Source organism: Apium graveolens, chromosome 5, assembly GCF_009905375.1.
Source record: "Apium graveolens cultivar Ventura chromosome 5, ASM990537v1, whole genome shotgun sequence".
Classification (NCBI taxonomy): domain Eukaryota; kingdom Viridiplantae; phylum Streptophyta; class Magnoliopsida; order Apiales; family Apiaceae; genus Apium; species Apium graveolens.
The window spans coordinates 211,050,135-211,066,223 of NC_133651.1; the positions used below are offsets into that span (position 1 = coordinate 211,050,135).

The following is a 16,089-nucleotide window of genomic DNA, read 5'->3' on the forward strand; positions in this document are numbered from 1 at the left end:
ACTTGAGCACAACAACTTTCTGCAGCTAGGTATTCAACTTCAGGTGTATAAGTTGATGCAGATTGTTGTTTCTTGCTATACCAACATACAATTCTTTTTCCAAGAAATTGACAGCTTTCACTAGTCACTACTAGAAAAAAGACCTTAGACATCGGTTAATGTCTTCGCGACTGATGTTAAATGTATTTTCTCATAGACATCGGTTAAAAACCGATGTCTATGTAATATTACACATTGTTTCTGGAAAATATCTGATGTCTAATTCACATTCTTGTTATATAATTGTGTAATGTCAAGTTCGGAAATGTAATATTAGGACTATTAGGCCTATTTAAAATTGTAACACACAAGCAATATTTATAAATTAACATCAATTAAAAATAAAAAACCCGATATCTTTATCTTCTTAGACACCGGTCTTTGATAAAAAACTGATGTCTCTATCTTATTAGACATCGGTTATTTTCTAAGTACCCGATGTCAATGTTGATAATAGACATCGGTTATTTTCTAAAAAACCGATGTTAATATGATAAATAGACATCAGGTGTTTATTTTTGAATCGATGTTATTACCCTATTTTCATGTGCTAATATTCCTTTATTAACATCGAATATTTTGTTTTGACTGATGTCTTTGTGATTTTAAGACATTGCTTTTATATGTGTAAACTGATGTGTATTTATGATTTTTAACATCGGTTCTAAAAATCACAAAGACATATTGATACAAAAATCCCTCCTGCAATAAATTTTATAATGCATGTACATGAATATCTCTAGCCGTAATTACATTTACTCAAGTAAATATTAACAAGTTTATATGAATTACATTTGGTCAGATGAATAATACAAGAGCTACTACATAGTTTCTACCAGACTACTACTACTATACTTTGTCAGATCATTGTATATGTCCTTGCATTTGTAGACAATACAATGCAGCAAAGATTGGCAATGGGATAGAAGCGAATACTGCCCCAAACTTTCCTGCAGGATCATTGTCAAAGCGCTTGACAAGTTATTAACAAACTGCACATAAAAAACAAAACCTATACATTTTGACATAAACAAAGAAGCTTACCCAGGATGGAAAAGAAGATCATAAAGCACGCAAATATCTGCACAACTCTTCGACTGCCCACTCGACCTAATGCTAAAAGACCAGCATTCTCGCTGTAGACAAAATAAACATTGAATAATAAATATAAGATGCCCATGTTCAATCTTTATAAACATGGTCATCCAGGAAAAAGGTTGTCAAATTGTGAGGCATCTTACATAGATACTGAAGATCCATTTCCAGTCCCAAATATCCCCGACAACAAAATTCCAATTCCCTGATAAAATTATAAAGCTTCTCGCATAAAAACGAGACTGTTCTCAGAGTCTTGTGATACTTTTGTACCATTCATCTCAATTTTTGTCGAATCAGCTACCATAGTCATTGTTGATAATATTTTTCCAACTTGTGCTTCAGAAGTAATTTTCTTCCAACCCATTCTGATAATACTATTTCCCTGCTTTGTCAACTTGTATCCCTACAGAGTACAGAATGAGCAGCAAACACAATTCAAGTCAAGCTACATGAAGTTCTAATTTAGTTCTGAATTCAAAGATGGATCATTATAATCCATAGCCTGATACTTAATCTTTGTTCTCTCCGAATATCATTAAAGCAGACGATGATGGCTGTAAAAGCTGCAAGTCTCACCTTATGATTCGAAATATGTGTAGGCATATCAATATTCAAAAAGCACTTTAGAGGATATGTTTTACTTCTGACTTCAACCAAAATTGCACTTATTATGGGTAAGCAAGCCTCGGAAGAAAGTTTAAAGTCATTAGCAGTGCTCTTACCCCCCATCCTGGCAGTTGAGAACATAAATTGAATCAAGGAAAATAAAAACTGATCCCAAAGCAGTTGCAACATGCAATATATTGATGCATGTATACATAGTGCATTTTGTAAGTTAATGTGTACCAGTCATAAGATATTGAGATAGAAGGTATCCCATAGAAAAAGGCTTCTCGAGCACCTGCTACTGTTCCTGAGTACATGCTCTTATTCCAGTAACAGATTTGATTTGTTGTGCAGACTTAAGAGTTTATACTGCAGACTTAAGGTCATATACTATATAGACTACTTTTACTAAACAAAAAAGTGTTTCCTCAGACAGAGAGTTACTGACATGCGGTAACCAGAGTTGCAACCCATGTTTATGCCACTAATAACCTGTGACCAAAACAAACAAGAGTAAGCAACGAAAAACAATTTTTTTTTTAAAAAAGCAAGTGAATAGAGTTGTTAGTAAGTGCTCAGCTTGAGTCGTTACAAATAGGTAACATCTTAGGTTATAGAAACATCAACAACCAGAATGATATTTGAGCTTTAGCACGATTTACAACTAATGAGAATATCAGTTTACAAAGTTGATTTAGAATAGTTACCAGATCAGGCACTACAGGAAAAAGAGTTCCGGAGATTCCCAGAGATACACAATCTGCTGGAGTTCCTGGAATAGCAAAAAAAACAAGTAAACAATAATAAGAAAACACTTCTTATAAATCATTATCAATTAAAATTCCAAGATTAAAGACTATAAACAATATATTTGGTCTTCATCTAGGCATCGCCATCAGTATGTTGTGTGAGTGCCAGAAGCACGCAAGTAATTTGTTGGCAAAGAAAAATGAAAGATAATATACATTTTATAACAATGTGAAATGAAAACAAACCAGAAATTGCATAGGCTGTTGCTCCCTGAATTTCTACTTGCTTAATATGGACATGATGCATCCAAGTAATGCTGTGACTAACAGCTGACCTTTCCCTGTAAAAGAATTATTAGATACAAGAAAAATAATTAAAATGTTTCTAATTAAACATTATCCCCCAGTCATGCACATTATTTAAGCACCATCCTCCTAAGAACTTAGGTTTTTATTCTATTCCTTCCTCATTTCATTCCCACCAAGTGAACACAACCTATGTGACTTACTTAATTCTATCACTGCTCCACTTATGGAAATGATTTAGAGTAACGAGATATATTAACACAAAAACATGATATTCATGCTAGCCTTCGCTCTAACTTAACAATTAGCAATTCCACACTGTGGAGTTGGATAATACCTGAGACCGTACTTTGCAACTTAATTTGTATACCTTCCGTATTGCAATTGAAGCATAATTAAAACTCAAAACTTAACGTTTAAGTAAGTGTAAGCTTTTAAATCCAAAGAAAAACAAACCTACATTATATCTAAGCTTTTATGCTGGTTAAATTAATATACGATAACTGTTATTAATTATATGATAGAATCCATGTACCAGAAGCATTGGTAAAAATGGATTGAAAGTCGACGTACATTTCAGGAGCACAGACAAGGACTTGATATTGATCTGTAGAGACCAGGCCTGAACCAGAGCTTGCAAGCCAGCACCATCAATACCATCATCGTTGGTTACCAAGATCGTAGGCCTAGCGTGATCATTTTCCATCTTAGTGTGAAAATTACGGCTAGTGATTTGTGCCAGAGGCTCTCAGATAAGGACCAACTGATTATGGCACATATGTCTCTTTATAGAGCAGTAGCACAACTGGTCAGGAATTACACAGAATCATCAAAAACTTTTAAGCTACGCACTCCAATTCGGGGAGCCAACTGTAACCGACTCTCGAAAGCGTAAGCATAGAAGTCATCAAAACAGAAGCAGTGGTCGTGTGATAGGGTTGCATCGAACTCATTTCAACCGGACAACTACAAAACAAACACAAATATCATCACTGTGTAAATAATAAACGTAATAGCACAATATAAAAGGCAAGAGTTTGTGTAATAATTAGTACCTGAATAAAAGAGTGGAGAGAGATGGCTTTCTGGTGGGCATACGAAAGGGAGGCGGAGAGGGGGCGGCTTTGGTTTTGGTAGCGGAAGCAATTCTCAATAGTGCCATTATCCTCTTTAAAATCATTCCCTCCTTCCTCATTTACATTTCCATTGAGTGACCTGTTGGATTTCTTGAGTTCCTTTTCTCTCAAAAGCCTCTCCACTCTAGTCCTCTAAAGCCTCTCCAGACAACCTAACTGAACAAATTAAACCTAATTGAACAAACAAACCTAACTGAACAAATTAAACCTAATTGAACAAACAAACATAATTGAACAAACAAACCTATTCAGAAATTAGGGTTTCTCGTAGATGGGGTTTGATTAATTGAAGGTGTTCTTCAATTTGGGGTTTAATTGAGACCCTATATACCTGCAATCAACTGAAATGTTGTGTGTGTGAGAGAGAGATGGAAGAGAGAGAGAGGGAGAGAAGCAGAGAGAGAGAGAAAGAGAACCAGAGAGAGAAGGGAGAGCTCACAGAGAGAGAGAGCAGAGAGAGTGAGAGTGAGATATAGAGAGACATGAAAAAAAATTAGGGGAAAACTGGTTTTTTTTTGTTAAGGGGGAATATTTGGGGAATAAAGGTGGGAAAGTTTCCGCGTGTTTTTTTAATTTTTTAAGTTAACCATCGACAACGGTTGTAAAATACAATCGATGTCTATAAAACAAAGACATTGGTTATATAAAAAACTGATGTCTAACTAACATTTCTCATTTTTAAAAAATAACTATACACAATAGTTATATTCTCGACCGATGTCTAATATAAGCAGTAACATCGGTTTTAAAATAACCGATGTCTAAAAGAACTTTAACATCGGTCATCTGACCAACCGATGTCTAAGGACCGATGTCTATTGACAGAATTCTAGTAGTGAGTACTCTTTCTGTCAACCCTGCATCCAGCAAAATCTGCATCTGTGTAACCAACAACTTCATAACCAATTCCCTTAGGATACCATAATCTCAAGTTTGTAGTTCCCTTTAAATATCTGAAGATCCTCTTTATAGCCATCAAATGTAATTCTTCTGGATTGGCTTGAAATATTCCCATCAGAATGACTATCAATGTTGAGGTTTTCAAATGCAAGGGCTTTAGCTCCATTATCATCAAGGCATTTCAAGCGTAAATACTTGTCATCATCGAAAGTCACATTTGTGCTCTCCATAATCGTCTTTTTAATTAATCACATAAACTTTGTAGGTTGTTCTTTCAAGTGAATATCCCAGAAAAATTGCTTCAAAAACCTTTGAGTCAAATTTTACCACATATTCAGAGTTGTCTTCCAAAGGGTAACATTTTCTTCCAAACACATGAAGATGCTTTACAGTAGGCTTTGCTTTAGACATGATTGAGGTGTTCTAGCAGCTGAGAATTCTTGCACAATGCCTTTGCCTTTGCAAAATCACTCAATGTTGCATTTCTGAATTCTGTTCCACTGTCATTTCTCAATCTTTTCACACAATTGTAATCTTCAGCCTGTTTTTCTATCTTCTTAATGTGCTCAATTATGATATATGGAGTTTTATCTTCAGGATGCATAAACTCTACTAAAGTGTATCTTGAGAAATCATTCACCATCACAAGTGCATATTTGTTCATTGAAATTGATAAGACATTTATTGGCCCAAAAAAGTCCATATGACTTAGTTGCAAAAAAAAATACTTATAGAATTCACTTGTGACTTGATCTCTTCATTTTTCCTCTCTGACAAGCTTCACAAACTTCAATCATGAGCAAAATCCAGTTTAGGCATGTCTCTTACCAACTCCTTTTTGACCAAGGTGTTATTTTCCTTAAAATTCAAGTGGGATAGCTTTTTATGTCTGAGCTTGCTTTATTCTTTTGATCCCTTGGTGTAGAAGTAACAAACACCATCCTTATTTGTCGAGTCAAAATCAGCAACAAACAAGCTACCTTTCCTTACTCCTTTTAGAGCAACTTCACCAGTTTTCTTACTGATAAAAGTGCAATCTTCTTTGTTGAATAAAGTTTCAAAGTCTTTGTTTTCAAATTGGCTAATACTAAGAAGATTCACTTCAAGACCAGCTACCAGTGCTACAACATCAATGACAATATTTTCAGAAACAATCTTGCCATATCCTATTGTGAATCCTTTGTTGTTGTCTCCAAAGGTCACCAATGGGCCAGCTTTCTCCTCAAACTGTGATAACAGGGCCTTATCACCTGTCATATGTGTGGAACATCCACCGACAATGATTCATATGACTTTCTTCACTTTGCCCTACACACAATGAGTTTTAAGTGTGTTTAGCAACCCCAGCAGTGCTGGGTACTTTTTTTTTGTTAACTGAATTATCAGAAGTAGAATGAGTAGTTTAAGATAACATAGAGCTCAATGATTATTATGCATTTTCCCTATCTGATTTAGACCCAATTTTTGTTTCTTTAAGGTCTACTCTCAGTTTGTGGCAACTCTTCATCACTTTCAATTTACAAGGGATGTAGTCAAACTTGTCACAGAATGAGTAGGGATCATTTGAATTTGCTTCATTATATTTGCAAGCTCCTTTAGTTGGCTTGCTAACAACTTTTTTACAAAGGTGACTTAGATGATTTGAAGAGCCACATTTTTCATACTTTTTTCTAGGAGCATCTGCAACATAGGCAAAATTATTGCTTTTGTTTATTCCTATTTTCCCATTTCTATTTTTCTTTTTTCTTTCTAGCATCTCCAGCTTTGGTTTCTTTAACATGAGTCTTGGGACTTTATTTGTTCATAAGCTTCTCTTCAGTATTGGAAGATTGAGCTAATTTTTCAGTTTTCTTTTCTTTATCCTCATCAACAATTTCTTGCTTGATTATCAATTCATCTTCACTGAAGTTGACTTCACATGCTTTGAATATAGGTGCATTAACCTCTTTCAAAAAGGTTGGAGCATTTTCAGTTTTCTTTGCTTTCCCTTTGTAACCTACAGTCTTCTTTTTGTCATTCATGGAATCATAGTCAAGGCCAATAACAATGTTTGCACATGGCTTATTCTTCTTATGGTACTGTCCGACCAGTTCAGATGCATTTCTGAAAGATTTCATCTTCACTTCATTATTTTCCAGCTTCTCCCTTAGCACTGCTTCAATTTCATTTGCACACTTGAGCTTGTCCTTTAGATATGCATTTTCCTATTTTAAAGCTTCAAGCTCCACCAATAATAATTCAGTTTCTTGCTTTTAACTTTCAAGCTTCTCATTTATCTTTGTTAATCTGCTAACTTCTTCATTAGCAGCAACCATGCTTATGTGAATGTGAAACTGTGCTCAGCGTTTCACCAATTTCCTTATATTGATTCACATTTAAATCTATGGTGGTAAGAGTTGGTACCTGTGATTTAGATGAGGACGATTATCTTCGCTCCAAGGCCATCAGTGCATAATTACCAAATTCTTCATCTTCATCATTCTCAGAGTCATCCCAACTTTTACCCTCTGAAATATAAACTTTACTTTGTTGTTTCTTCATAAGAGCTTCATACTTTGAAGTTCAAGATAAGCTGTCTTTCTTTGCTTTCTTGGGTTTCTTGCATTCTGTAGGAAAGTGGCCTAGTTGATCATAATTGAAGCATCTTATATTAGATCTGTCAACACACCCAGTTTTGTATCTATTTTCGCTATCAGAATTGTACTTCCCTTTTTTTCCAGCTGTTATTTTTGTTGAAAGACTGTCCTTTTCTCTTGAAGTATCTTGGCTTCTTTATTCTAATATTAGAGAATTTTCTAGCCAAGTAGCCATTGACTGATCAAGCTCATCCAATTCTTCAAGAGTGTAGAACTCATCTTTTTCCAATTCCAGAATAACTTGTTCCCATAAATCATTTGTTCTTTGCTCACTTGTTGAGGCAACTGAAGTTTGAGATCTTGGTTCATCATTAGATGTTTGGCTTTCATTTACAATTAAGGCACTTGGACCATTTACAACATGTCATTCGCCAGATCTCAGTGATTTTCTATGAATCATTTCAAGTTCATATGTTTTAAGAATTCCATATAGAACTTCTAGTGTTATCCTACTCAAGTCTCTCCCTTCCATAATTGCTGAGATTTTCTGTTCCAAATGATCAGGGAGAGTAAGCAGGAACTTCAGGTTCATTTTTTAGCTTCATAGTATTTTTCATGGAGCTGCAAGTCATTTATCAGCTTGTTAAATCTTTCAAACATTTCAGTAATACTTTCCTTTGGCTTAGCCATAAAACCCTCAGACTGTGAAATCAATATTCTTCTTTGTTTTGACCTAACTTCCTTGGTTCCCTCATAGAGTATATCAATCTTTTCCCATATTTTCTTGGCAGTGTCACAGTTGACAATGTTGTTGTACATCACGTTGTCAGGTGACTCAATCAATATTAATTGCAAGCTGTTATCCAAGGAAACTTCTCTTTTTTACGGTTAGTATACTCAGAAGGATCTTGAGCATAATGAGCTGGACTAACCATGTATCCATCTGTAGATTTCTCAATTCTAACCATAGGAATGAAGGTTCCATTCTTGAGGATCTGAATGTAGAGTGGAATATTTGCCATCCTGATAAACAACATCATTTTTTTCCAAATAGTGTAGTTAGCTTTGTCAAAGGTAGGGATTTTGATGCTACTGATTTTCTGTGTATTCATTTTTCCAAGATCTTGAATCTGTTTACTTTCAGATTTTGCTCTTATACCACTTGTTAGGAAATGAATAACACATAGGAGGGTGAATGTGTTTTACTATTTTTGGGCTTTTCTTGAATGTTTCTGGTTGATTAAAATAAATTAAATCTTATAGTGAAATGTGTTCATGCAGAAATTAAACTTGCAGAAAATAAAGAACACAGATCTTCAAAACTCACTTAATTTTATATTAAATTAACACTGTTTTGCTACAAAATTTCTAGGCTCTTTGTTGATAAATAGCTTAGCTTCTCCTTGAGAGTGTTACAACAGACTTCAGGACCAGCGTTAACTTTATAATTCAGTTAACTGGTGGTTTACACAGTATACAATAAGACATGTTATTAGCTTTTCTAAACTGTCACTAGTCATTTCTATTTATAGAAAAGTAGATCTTCCATTTATGGCTTAGCATATCTTTAGCATCCTATGATAATTTTAATCTCCCTCTGTCAGTTAATCTTCACCATTGATCTTACACATTCTTCAAGCTGCTTTTGTTAGACTTATCAATCCAGCTGTTTGGATTGTTTGTTGATTGTTAATCATGAATATTGAACTGGTCTGTGATTTTGTACTTTGAGAGTTTTACTCGAGATCTCCAATTAGGCACATAGAGGTCTTGAGATCTCGATAACTATAATGACTTACTGAGATCTCTAACGCTCTAGTGAATTTGACTTATAGAGGTCTTCGAGTTCTCGAATGAAACTTTAGCTTATCGAGATCTCTTAGCATCATGTCTTCACTTTGTCTTGTCAACAACTTAGAGTCCTCTAGTGAATTTTGACTTATCGATATCTCTGAGTTCTCTAGTAGACTTATACTTAACGATAACTCAGAGTTCTCTAATGGATGTAGACTTGTCGATAACTCTGAGTTCTCTTGTAAAGAAATGACTTGTCGATATCTCCAACCTTTATGTCTTTTTGACTTGTCGATATCTCACTGAATTCTCTAGTAGTTTTCCTGACTTCTAGATAAGTCATTTGGAGTTCTCGAATGACTTCTCTATAACACTAAATCTGTGACTTGTAGCCGACTTAGATTATTTTTATCCAAACTATTTTATTCAACTCTAAGCTTCTTCAAAATTCTTCCGAGGCATGATCTTCTTGATCTTCTTCCAGAGAGAATCCTTAGGCTTGATACTGTTTCAGGAAAAAGACTCCACTCTTCTTCTTTTCATTTTTACAGACTTTAAAGTGTTACAAGTACAAATACAAACTAAGATAACAATACAACTTACTCAGGATTGACAAAATATCTTAGTCTTGTTAAAGTACATGCATGTCCTTTACAACACAACCTTCTTTCTCCCATTTTTCAGAAAACATCCTGTAAATTACGAATATTACAAATTCAGGAAATCTGTTTCAATTGTTTTCAAAAATTTATATCTTCATTTATTTTTAAATTCAGAAAATTGTTTTTAAATATTTATTCATTTAAAAATAAATCTGATTTATTTTACTAATTAATTTTAATGAATTTTTAATTATTTTATTTAATCGATTAATTTAATATTTATTAATTAATTAATTTAATTAATTGTTAATTGATTTTAATTAATTTAATTATTCAATTTAATTATTTATTTTAATTTAAAAATTCTGAAAAATAGTTTCAAGCTTTAAAATATTATTTTAAATTACTTTCAAAGCTCCATAATTATTATTTAATTATTTTAAAGTCATATTCGGGCGTTCGAAGCATTTTATTTAATTATAAAATGATTGGGAGACCCGTTTTAATTCCGAAAAATGTTCAAAGATTCGTATTAAATATCTGAAAAATCAATTTAATCCAGAATCTTCTTCAAATAATTATTTTGATTAAATATCTTATGTGCAATGTGTTATACATGATATGATGTATGTATAATGTGATTGTATGTGACTTGTTTGACGGTATTCATCGTAACTTTCAATCTGTAAGTCGGATTTCGGTGAAACGAAGGGTAGATAGATACTTGTAATGTGTAGGATGAGATGAGATTAGTATTGATACATACATATGATGTTTAACAGAGGAAGCGAGGCATAGAAAGGGAAAGCATGTAGTCAGTGAGTGGGAACCAATTGACAAGTACAAGTAGAGTAAAACCGAATTGATAAGGCAAGTGCTTCTGCTCTTTCTTGTAATGTATTGCAAGTATTTTCGAACTCTCTTCATTATGTTGCAATTATTCCAAATAGTTCTTATTCTATATTATATGCACTTTGAAGTACTTGACCCTAAACCCTAATTATTGTTGTTAATCTTGAAACCGTAAGCCTTATTCTTTGTAAACCGTTCAATGTTGAATTCTCATATACGAACCACATATATCCGTACTACTCCACAAATACATATCTACCACATACTAATTCTTGATATGGAATTTCTTAACATATGAACCTTTATACCTTGTATAACAGAAGACCAATCCTTGTAACCATTGAACCCTTGGTCTTCGATTTTCAGATTCTTTCCTTGATTGAAAGTTAATCTTCCCGTTTACCTTGTTATACCTTCTAGGTACTATGAATTTCCCTATGTTTCAAGATAAATGTTATTTTTAATTCAACTTATTGATTTACATTGTTTATCATGTTGATATTATAGAATTGAATTGTTTTTAAATATGGACTAGAGTCGTGGTTGGACCAGATTCGTGGTCATAATAGGCTAATGTGTGCCTCAGATCCAGTATATAGAGCAAAGCTGGGAGACTTGTTCGGAGTTAGTGCGTGACTGATCAGCAGCCTAACCTTGGTTTTTAAAATAAAAGTGAATATCCAATTCTAATCATTGATTATCAAGAAACTTGATTCATTATATCATTTCAGTCGATCATTGTTTACTCTCAGTGTTATCATTATGACTTGTTGAGCTAGTTAGCTCACTCTTGCAAATCTATTTATATTATTTCCCGTGAAAAAGGAAATTTGTGGTAGCAAGGATCCCCAGACAAGCGTGCAAGCTAGGTATCCAAGTTGAAATGGGATAAGCTAGCAGAGGATGTTTGTACTAGTTTATGTTGATAGTTTGTAATAATGTTTACTTTCGTTGTAAGATAAATAAACTAGGATTTGCTACGTTTATAATATAAATAAAGTTGTGGCTTGTGGGGATACTTTAAACATCTTCGATCCGTGAAATATGGTAAGTAGGGTCATTGTATATATTATTATAATCATAAATATGTTTATATATGGTGTGTATGTATGTGTTGTGGACCCCAAACTTCTGACCCGGGTTAGGAGGGCGTCACCATTTGGTATCAGAGCTACATTTTAAAAGTCACTGCCACAAGCCTAGATTGTCGGTAATGGGTAGAGGGTTAAAGTTAAGATTAAGAAATAGAAAAATAAAATGGCGAGACGTTGATTGCGACTAAATAGTAGGTTTAGTATGATTCATAATGAGATTCGAGATTTTTATCTAGTAGCGTAATTTTCAGATTGCAGAGCTGGAAGATTCTTTTATTTTGATATAATCTGATCACTCGAAGCCTTCAGTCGAAATACCATCATCTAATCCACATGCTGCTCTTCCACCGGTGTCAGCTACAATACCAGTTGTGACGGTTGCACCACTGCGAGGTATTCCACCTCCAGGTATGAGACCAGCTATTTGAGGACCCCCACCTGCTGATTCTGACTATACTGGACATTCAGTTGCAGGTGCATGATTCTAGTTTACTCCACACCATGTTCCATACTATAAGTATGAGGCTCTTCTTTTGGAGCGAGAAGCCCTGTTGGCATAGATCCAGAAGCTACAACATAATATGAGGACTATAGATGTGGACAGGAAAGTGAAGAAGCTTCAGAATGAGATTCAGATGACCCGGAGAATACTTGAGGCCATACTTCATAGAGCTACTTGTGAGTATGCAGCCCCAGATGCCCTTAAGGGATGGGCCAGGGAGGTATTGGAGGATTTTGAAAGGCTCGGTGGACTAGAGTTCCCCTAAAGTTAAATAACAAGATATGATGTGACAGCTGATATATGTATAATTGTGTGTAATGTGTATTATCAGACTTTTGGTGGGTATATAAATAAACTAGACTTGCTGAATTATGGATAAGCATGTTATACCTTTGCCTTTAATAAAACATTTCACCCTTGTACTAGCAAACTTTGATATATATATATATATATATATTAGTACCTTTCCTTTTCCAGGATTGTCATTTATGTTTATGTACCTGTATGTTTACATAAAATGTACCTCTATTCCCTAATTTGTTTACATTTAGTAAAGAAGCATGCAAGTTAGTTCAACAATTGAAAATGTTTTCAAAAAGAGATATTTATGTTTTACAAAAACTTTTCTTAAAAGGGGTTTTGTTTTAAAGGCGAAATAAGTTGTTTGATTCTTTACAGAAAATGCCTCCCAGAAGAAATACCCATCCTACCAACCAGAATGAAGAAACCAACAACAACACCCAAGACATCAATAACCAAAATATCAATCCAGGTCCCATAGACCCAACTGTAGCCCAGATTATTCAGATCTTCACCCAACAGACAGTCCACCTGACTCAAAAACAACATAGGCAAACCGATCCTCAGGTAACCTTTAAGACCTTCCAGGAAGTGAATCCACCATAGTTTAAATGTTCCGTAGATCCCATTGAGGCCAGAGTTTGGTTAAAGGAAGTTGAGAAGGCATAGTCAAGGTGAGAGAGGAATAGAAAACTGAGTTTGCAAGTTACTATATGAAGAATGAAGCCACCTACTGGTGGGTGATAAGTGGCATTTTATACCACTTAGAGCGTCTTAAAATGGCTTAAATTGGTGTCTTGAAATCAAGTATTTTGTGTATTTGATGCGTTTTTCTAGTGTTTATGCATTTCAGGGTTTTAGTTGTATTTCGGGGGAGGAATCATCAAGAATAAGCCTTGGCATGTGTTCACCATTGTTAGAGGGAAGAAACGGGCAGATTACGGCGAAGAAACGGAGCGAAATCAGAATTTTTCCAGTAGAGGTCTGAGCGCCCGCTCAGCATTGCTGAGCGGCCGCGCAGCAAGCTGAGCGCCCGCTCAGCTATGCTGAGCGGCCGTGCAGGGTCGGGAAAAAAGATAAATTATTTTAGGACTTCTACTTCTGTTTGGTTTCCACTTCTATGTAATCTGAGTTTTATGGGACTATTATATAAGTAGATTTGAGACGTTTTCACAAGTGTGGATTGAAAAAGATTGTGTTTTTACGTAAGGAGCGTAGGAGATAAGGAAGAAGACCGATTTAGCACACCGCAACGAAGAGAAAGCATCTATTCTTATGATTCTTGTTTCGTTGTAACGTTGGATGCTAGTTTTCTTGCTTTAAACTTATTTACTCTTGTGACGTACTCTGTTTTAATATAATTAGTTTAGTTATTATTTTCTTGTGTTTGTTTATCATGATTTTATATGAACCCATGATGACGATAAGAGCTATTATGGGCTAATCGTGATTATGGGGTTGCAACGGATTTATTATGGAATTCTTTAGTTAATTGTTTAATACTTTAGTGTGTGATGATTGCATGATATCTAGTATTGGTTGTGCGTATTCGTCTTATGTGCGTCGCAAACATATAAGATAGGGTGTTAATCTCTTGTGAAGCGACGGTGGATCTTGAGATTTAGAACTTGCCATGCTAGCATAGGTTCATGTACGTTATGCATGATTAGTGGGTAACTCTAACAGTTTTATTTGCCCTATGTAATCAAAAGGAATAACTTGTGCTTAAATCGTTCTGTTGTCAATTTCTGTAGACATATGGGAACTCAACATAATTGATGACTATTCAACTTCTATCTTAATTGTGGATGCTTGGTAGAATGGTATTAGTACAATGAAAGTTGGCTTTTATCAGTTTCGTGTTATTCGATTAATATCATCATTGTCTCATGCTAAAGGTAATAACAATGGCTATAGAAGGAAGTAATAATGAAGTTGTGATCTCATGAGTGTTTTATTATTGATAAATTGAAGTGTTAGTTAAGTGATTAATTAAGTAGTTAATTATAGTTAATATTTAATCAACAATTTTAAGTGTTATTATCTTAACATTGAGAAGTAATCATACATTGGTGAGTGAGTTTAATTAGACAATAATTTAGTCTGAGTCTCTGAGGGAACGAACTAGAAAGTATTCTATATTACTTGCGAACGCGTATACTTGTGTGAATATTAGCGCGTGTTTTTGCCCTAACAAGTTTTTGGCGCCGCTGCCGGGGACTCTGCGTATTTGTTTAGTTTATGTACTTACCATCATTGGTCATTAGGACTCAGTGATTAGGACGTAGTAGTTACTTATTTTTTCCGGTTGTGTTTCAGGTACTTTAGCAAGCGTTTATGCAAACTCGTTCTCGTGCTCGCAAGAGGACTTTAGATACAGCTGAGGAGACAGAAGAAGTTCTTGATATTCCGGAGAAGTGAGATTTTGAGGATTCAGATTCAGGAACTGAGCAGAAAGAACCAGTAAATATGGGAGATCGTATTGTTCATGCTGATCCAGCTCATATGGATTTTTCTCGGCCTAAAATTGATGACATTCAGTCAAGCATCCTTCATCCGGCTATTCAAGCTAACACCTTTGAAATCAAGCCGGGCACTATTCAGATGGTGCAGAATTCTGTTTCTTTTGGAGGAGCGACAACTGAAGACCCCAACATGCACATAAGGAATTTTGTCGAGATCTGCAGCACTTTTAAGTATAATGGCGTGACTGATGAGGCTATCAAGTTGAGGCTTTTCCCATTCTCACTGAGGGGCAAGGATAAAGACTGGTTACATTCTGAACCAGCTGGGTCCATCACTATGTGGCAAGATCTTGCGCAAAAGTTTCTGGTGAAGTTTTATCTGATGGCGAAGACTGCTGCTATGAGGAGTGCTCTTACTCAATTTGCGCAGCAACCTACAGAATCTATGTGCGAGGCTTGGGAACGCTACAAGGAAATGTTGAGAAAATGTCCACATCATGGAATGCGAGATTGGATGGTGATCACTGGTTTCTATAATGGTTTGGGGGCCCAATCTCGGCCCATGCTCGATGCAGCAGCTGGAGGCGCCTTATGGGCTAAAATCTATACTGAGGCGTATAATCTTATAGAGACGATGGCTGCAAATGAGAATCAAAACCCAACTCAGAGGATGACGTCAGGCAAGGTAGCAGGTATTCTGGAAGTTGATGCAGCCACCGCTATTGCAGCCCAGCTCCAAGCGCTATCAATGAAGGTTGATTCTCTGGCTACGTATGGAGTTAATCAAATAGCTATGGTTTGTGAGCTTTGTGCAGGTTCTCATGCTACGGATCAGTGTTCTCTTGTCAACGAATCTGTTCAGTATGTGAATAATTATCAGCGACAACAGCAGCCTGTGCCAGTGACCTATCATCCTAACAACAGAAATCATCCAAATTTCAGCTGGGGGAATAATCAGAATGCTATTCAGCCACCATATCAGCAAGGAGTGAGTAAATAGTTTAACCCACCTGGATTTCAGCAACCACAGCAGTATGCTACAAGGCAATTATATCCTCAACAGGGAAGTG

General features: G+C 35.3%; 1 protein-coding gene and 1 non-coding gene across 2 annotated transcripts; both read right to left on the reverse strand.

Moving 5' to 3' along the window:
* Window positions 1-1,118: 1,118 nt before the first annotated feature.
* LOC141660648 (uncharacterized) lies at window positions 1,119-3,504 on the reverse strand. The gene is made up of 8 exons (XM_074467636.1): window positions 3,416-3,504; window positions 2,739-2,833; window positions 2,451-2,515; window positions 2,192-2,235; window positions 1,984-2,061; window positions 1,714-1,867; window positions 1,408-1,540; window positions 1,119-1,175 (listed from the first exon to the last, which is right to left on the reverse strand). Exons 1-8 carry the CDS (start codon window positions 3,502-3,504, stop codon window positions 1,156-1,158), a joined length of 678 nt encoding a protein of 225 aa, XP_074323737.1. The 3' UTR covers window positions 1,119-1,155.
* Window positions 3,505-15,416: 11,912 nt separating this feature from the next.
* LOC141662471 (small nucleolar RNA R71) lies at window positions 15,417-15,523 on the reverse strand. The gene has a single exon (XR_012550587.1). It is a non-coding gene; the product is annotated as a small nucleolar RNA R71 (small nucleolar RNA).
* Window positions 15,524-16,089: the final 566 nt, after the last annotated feature.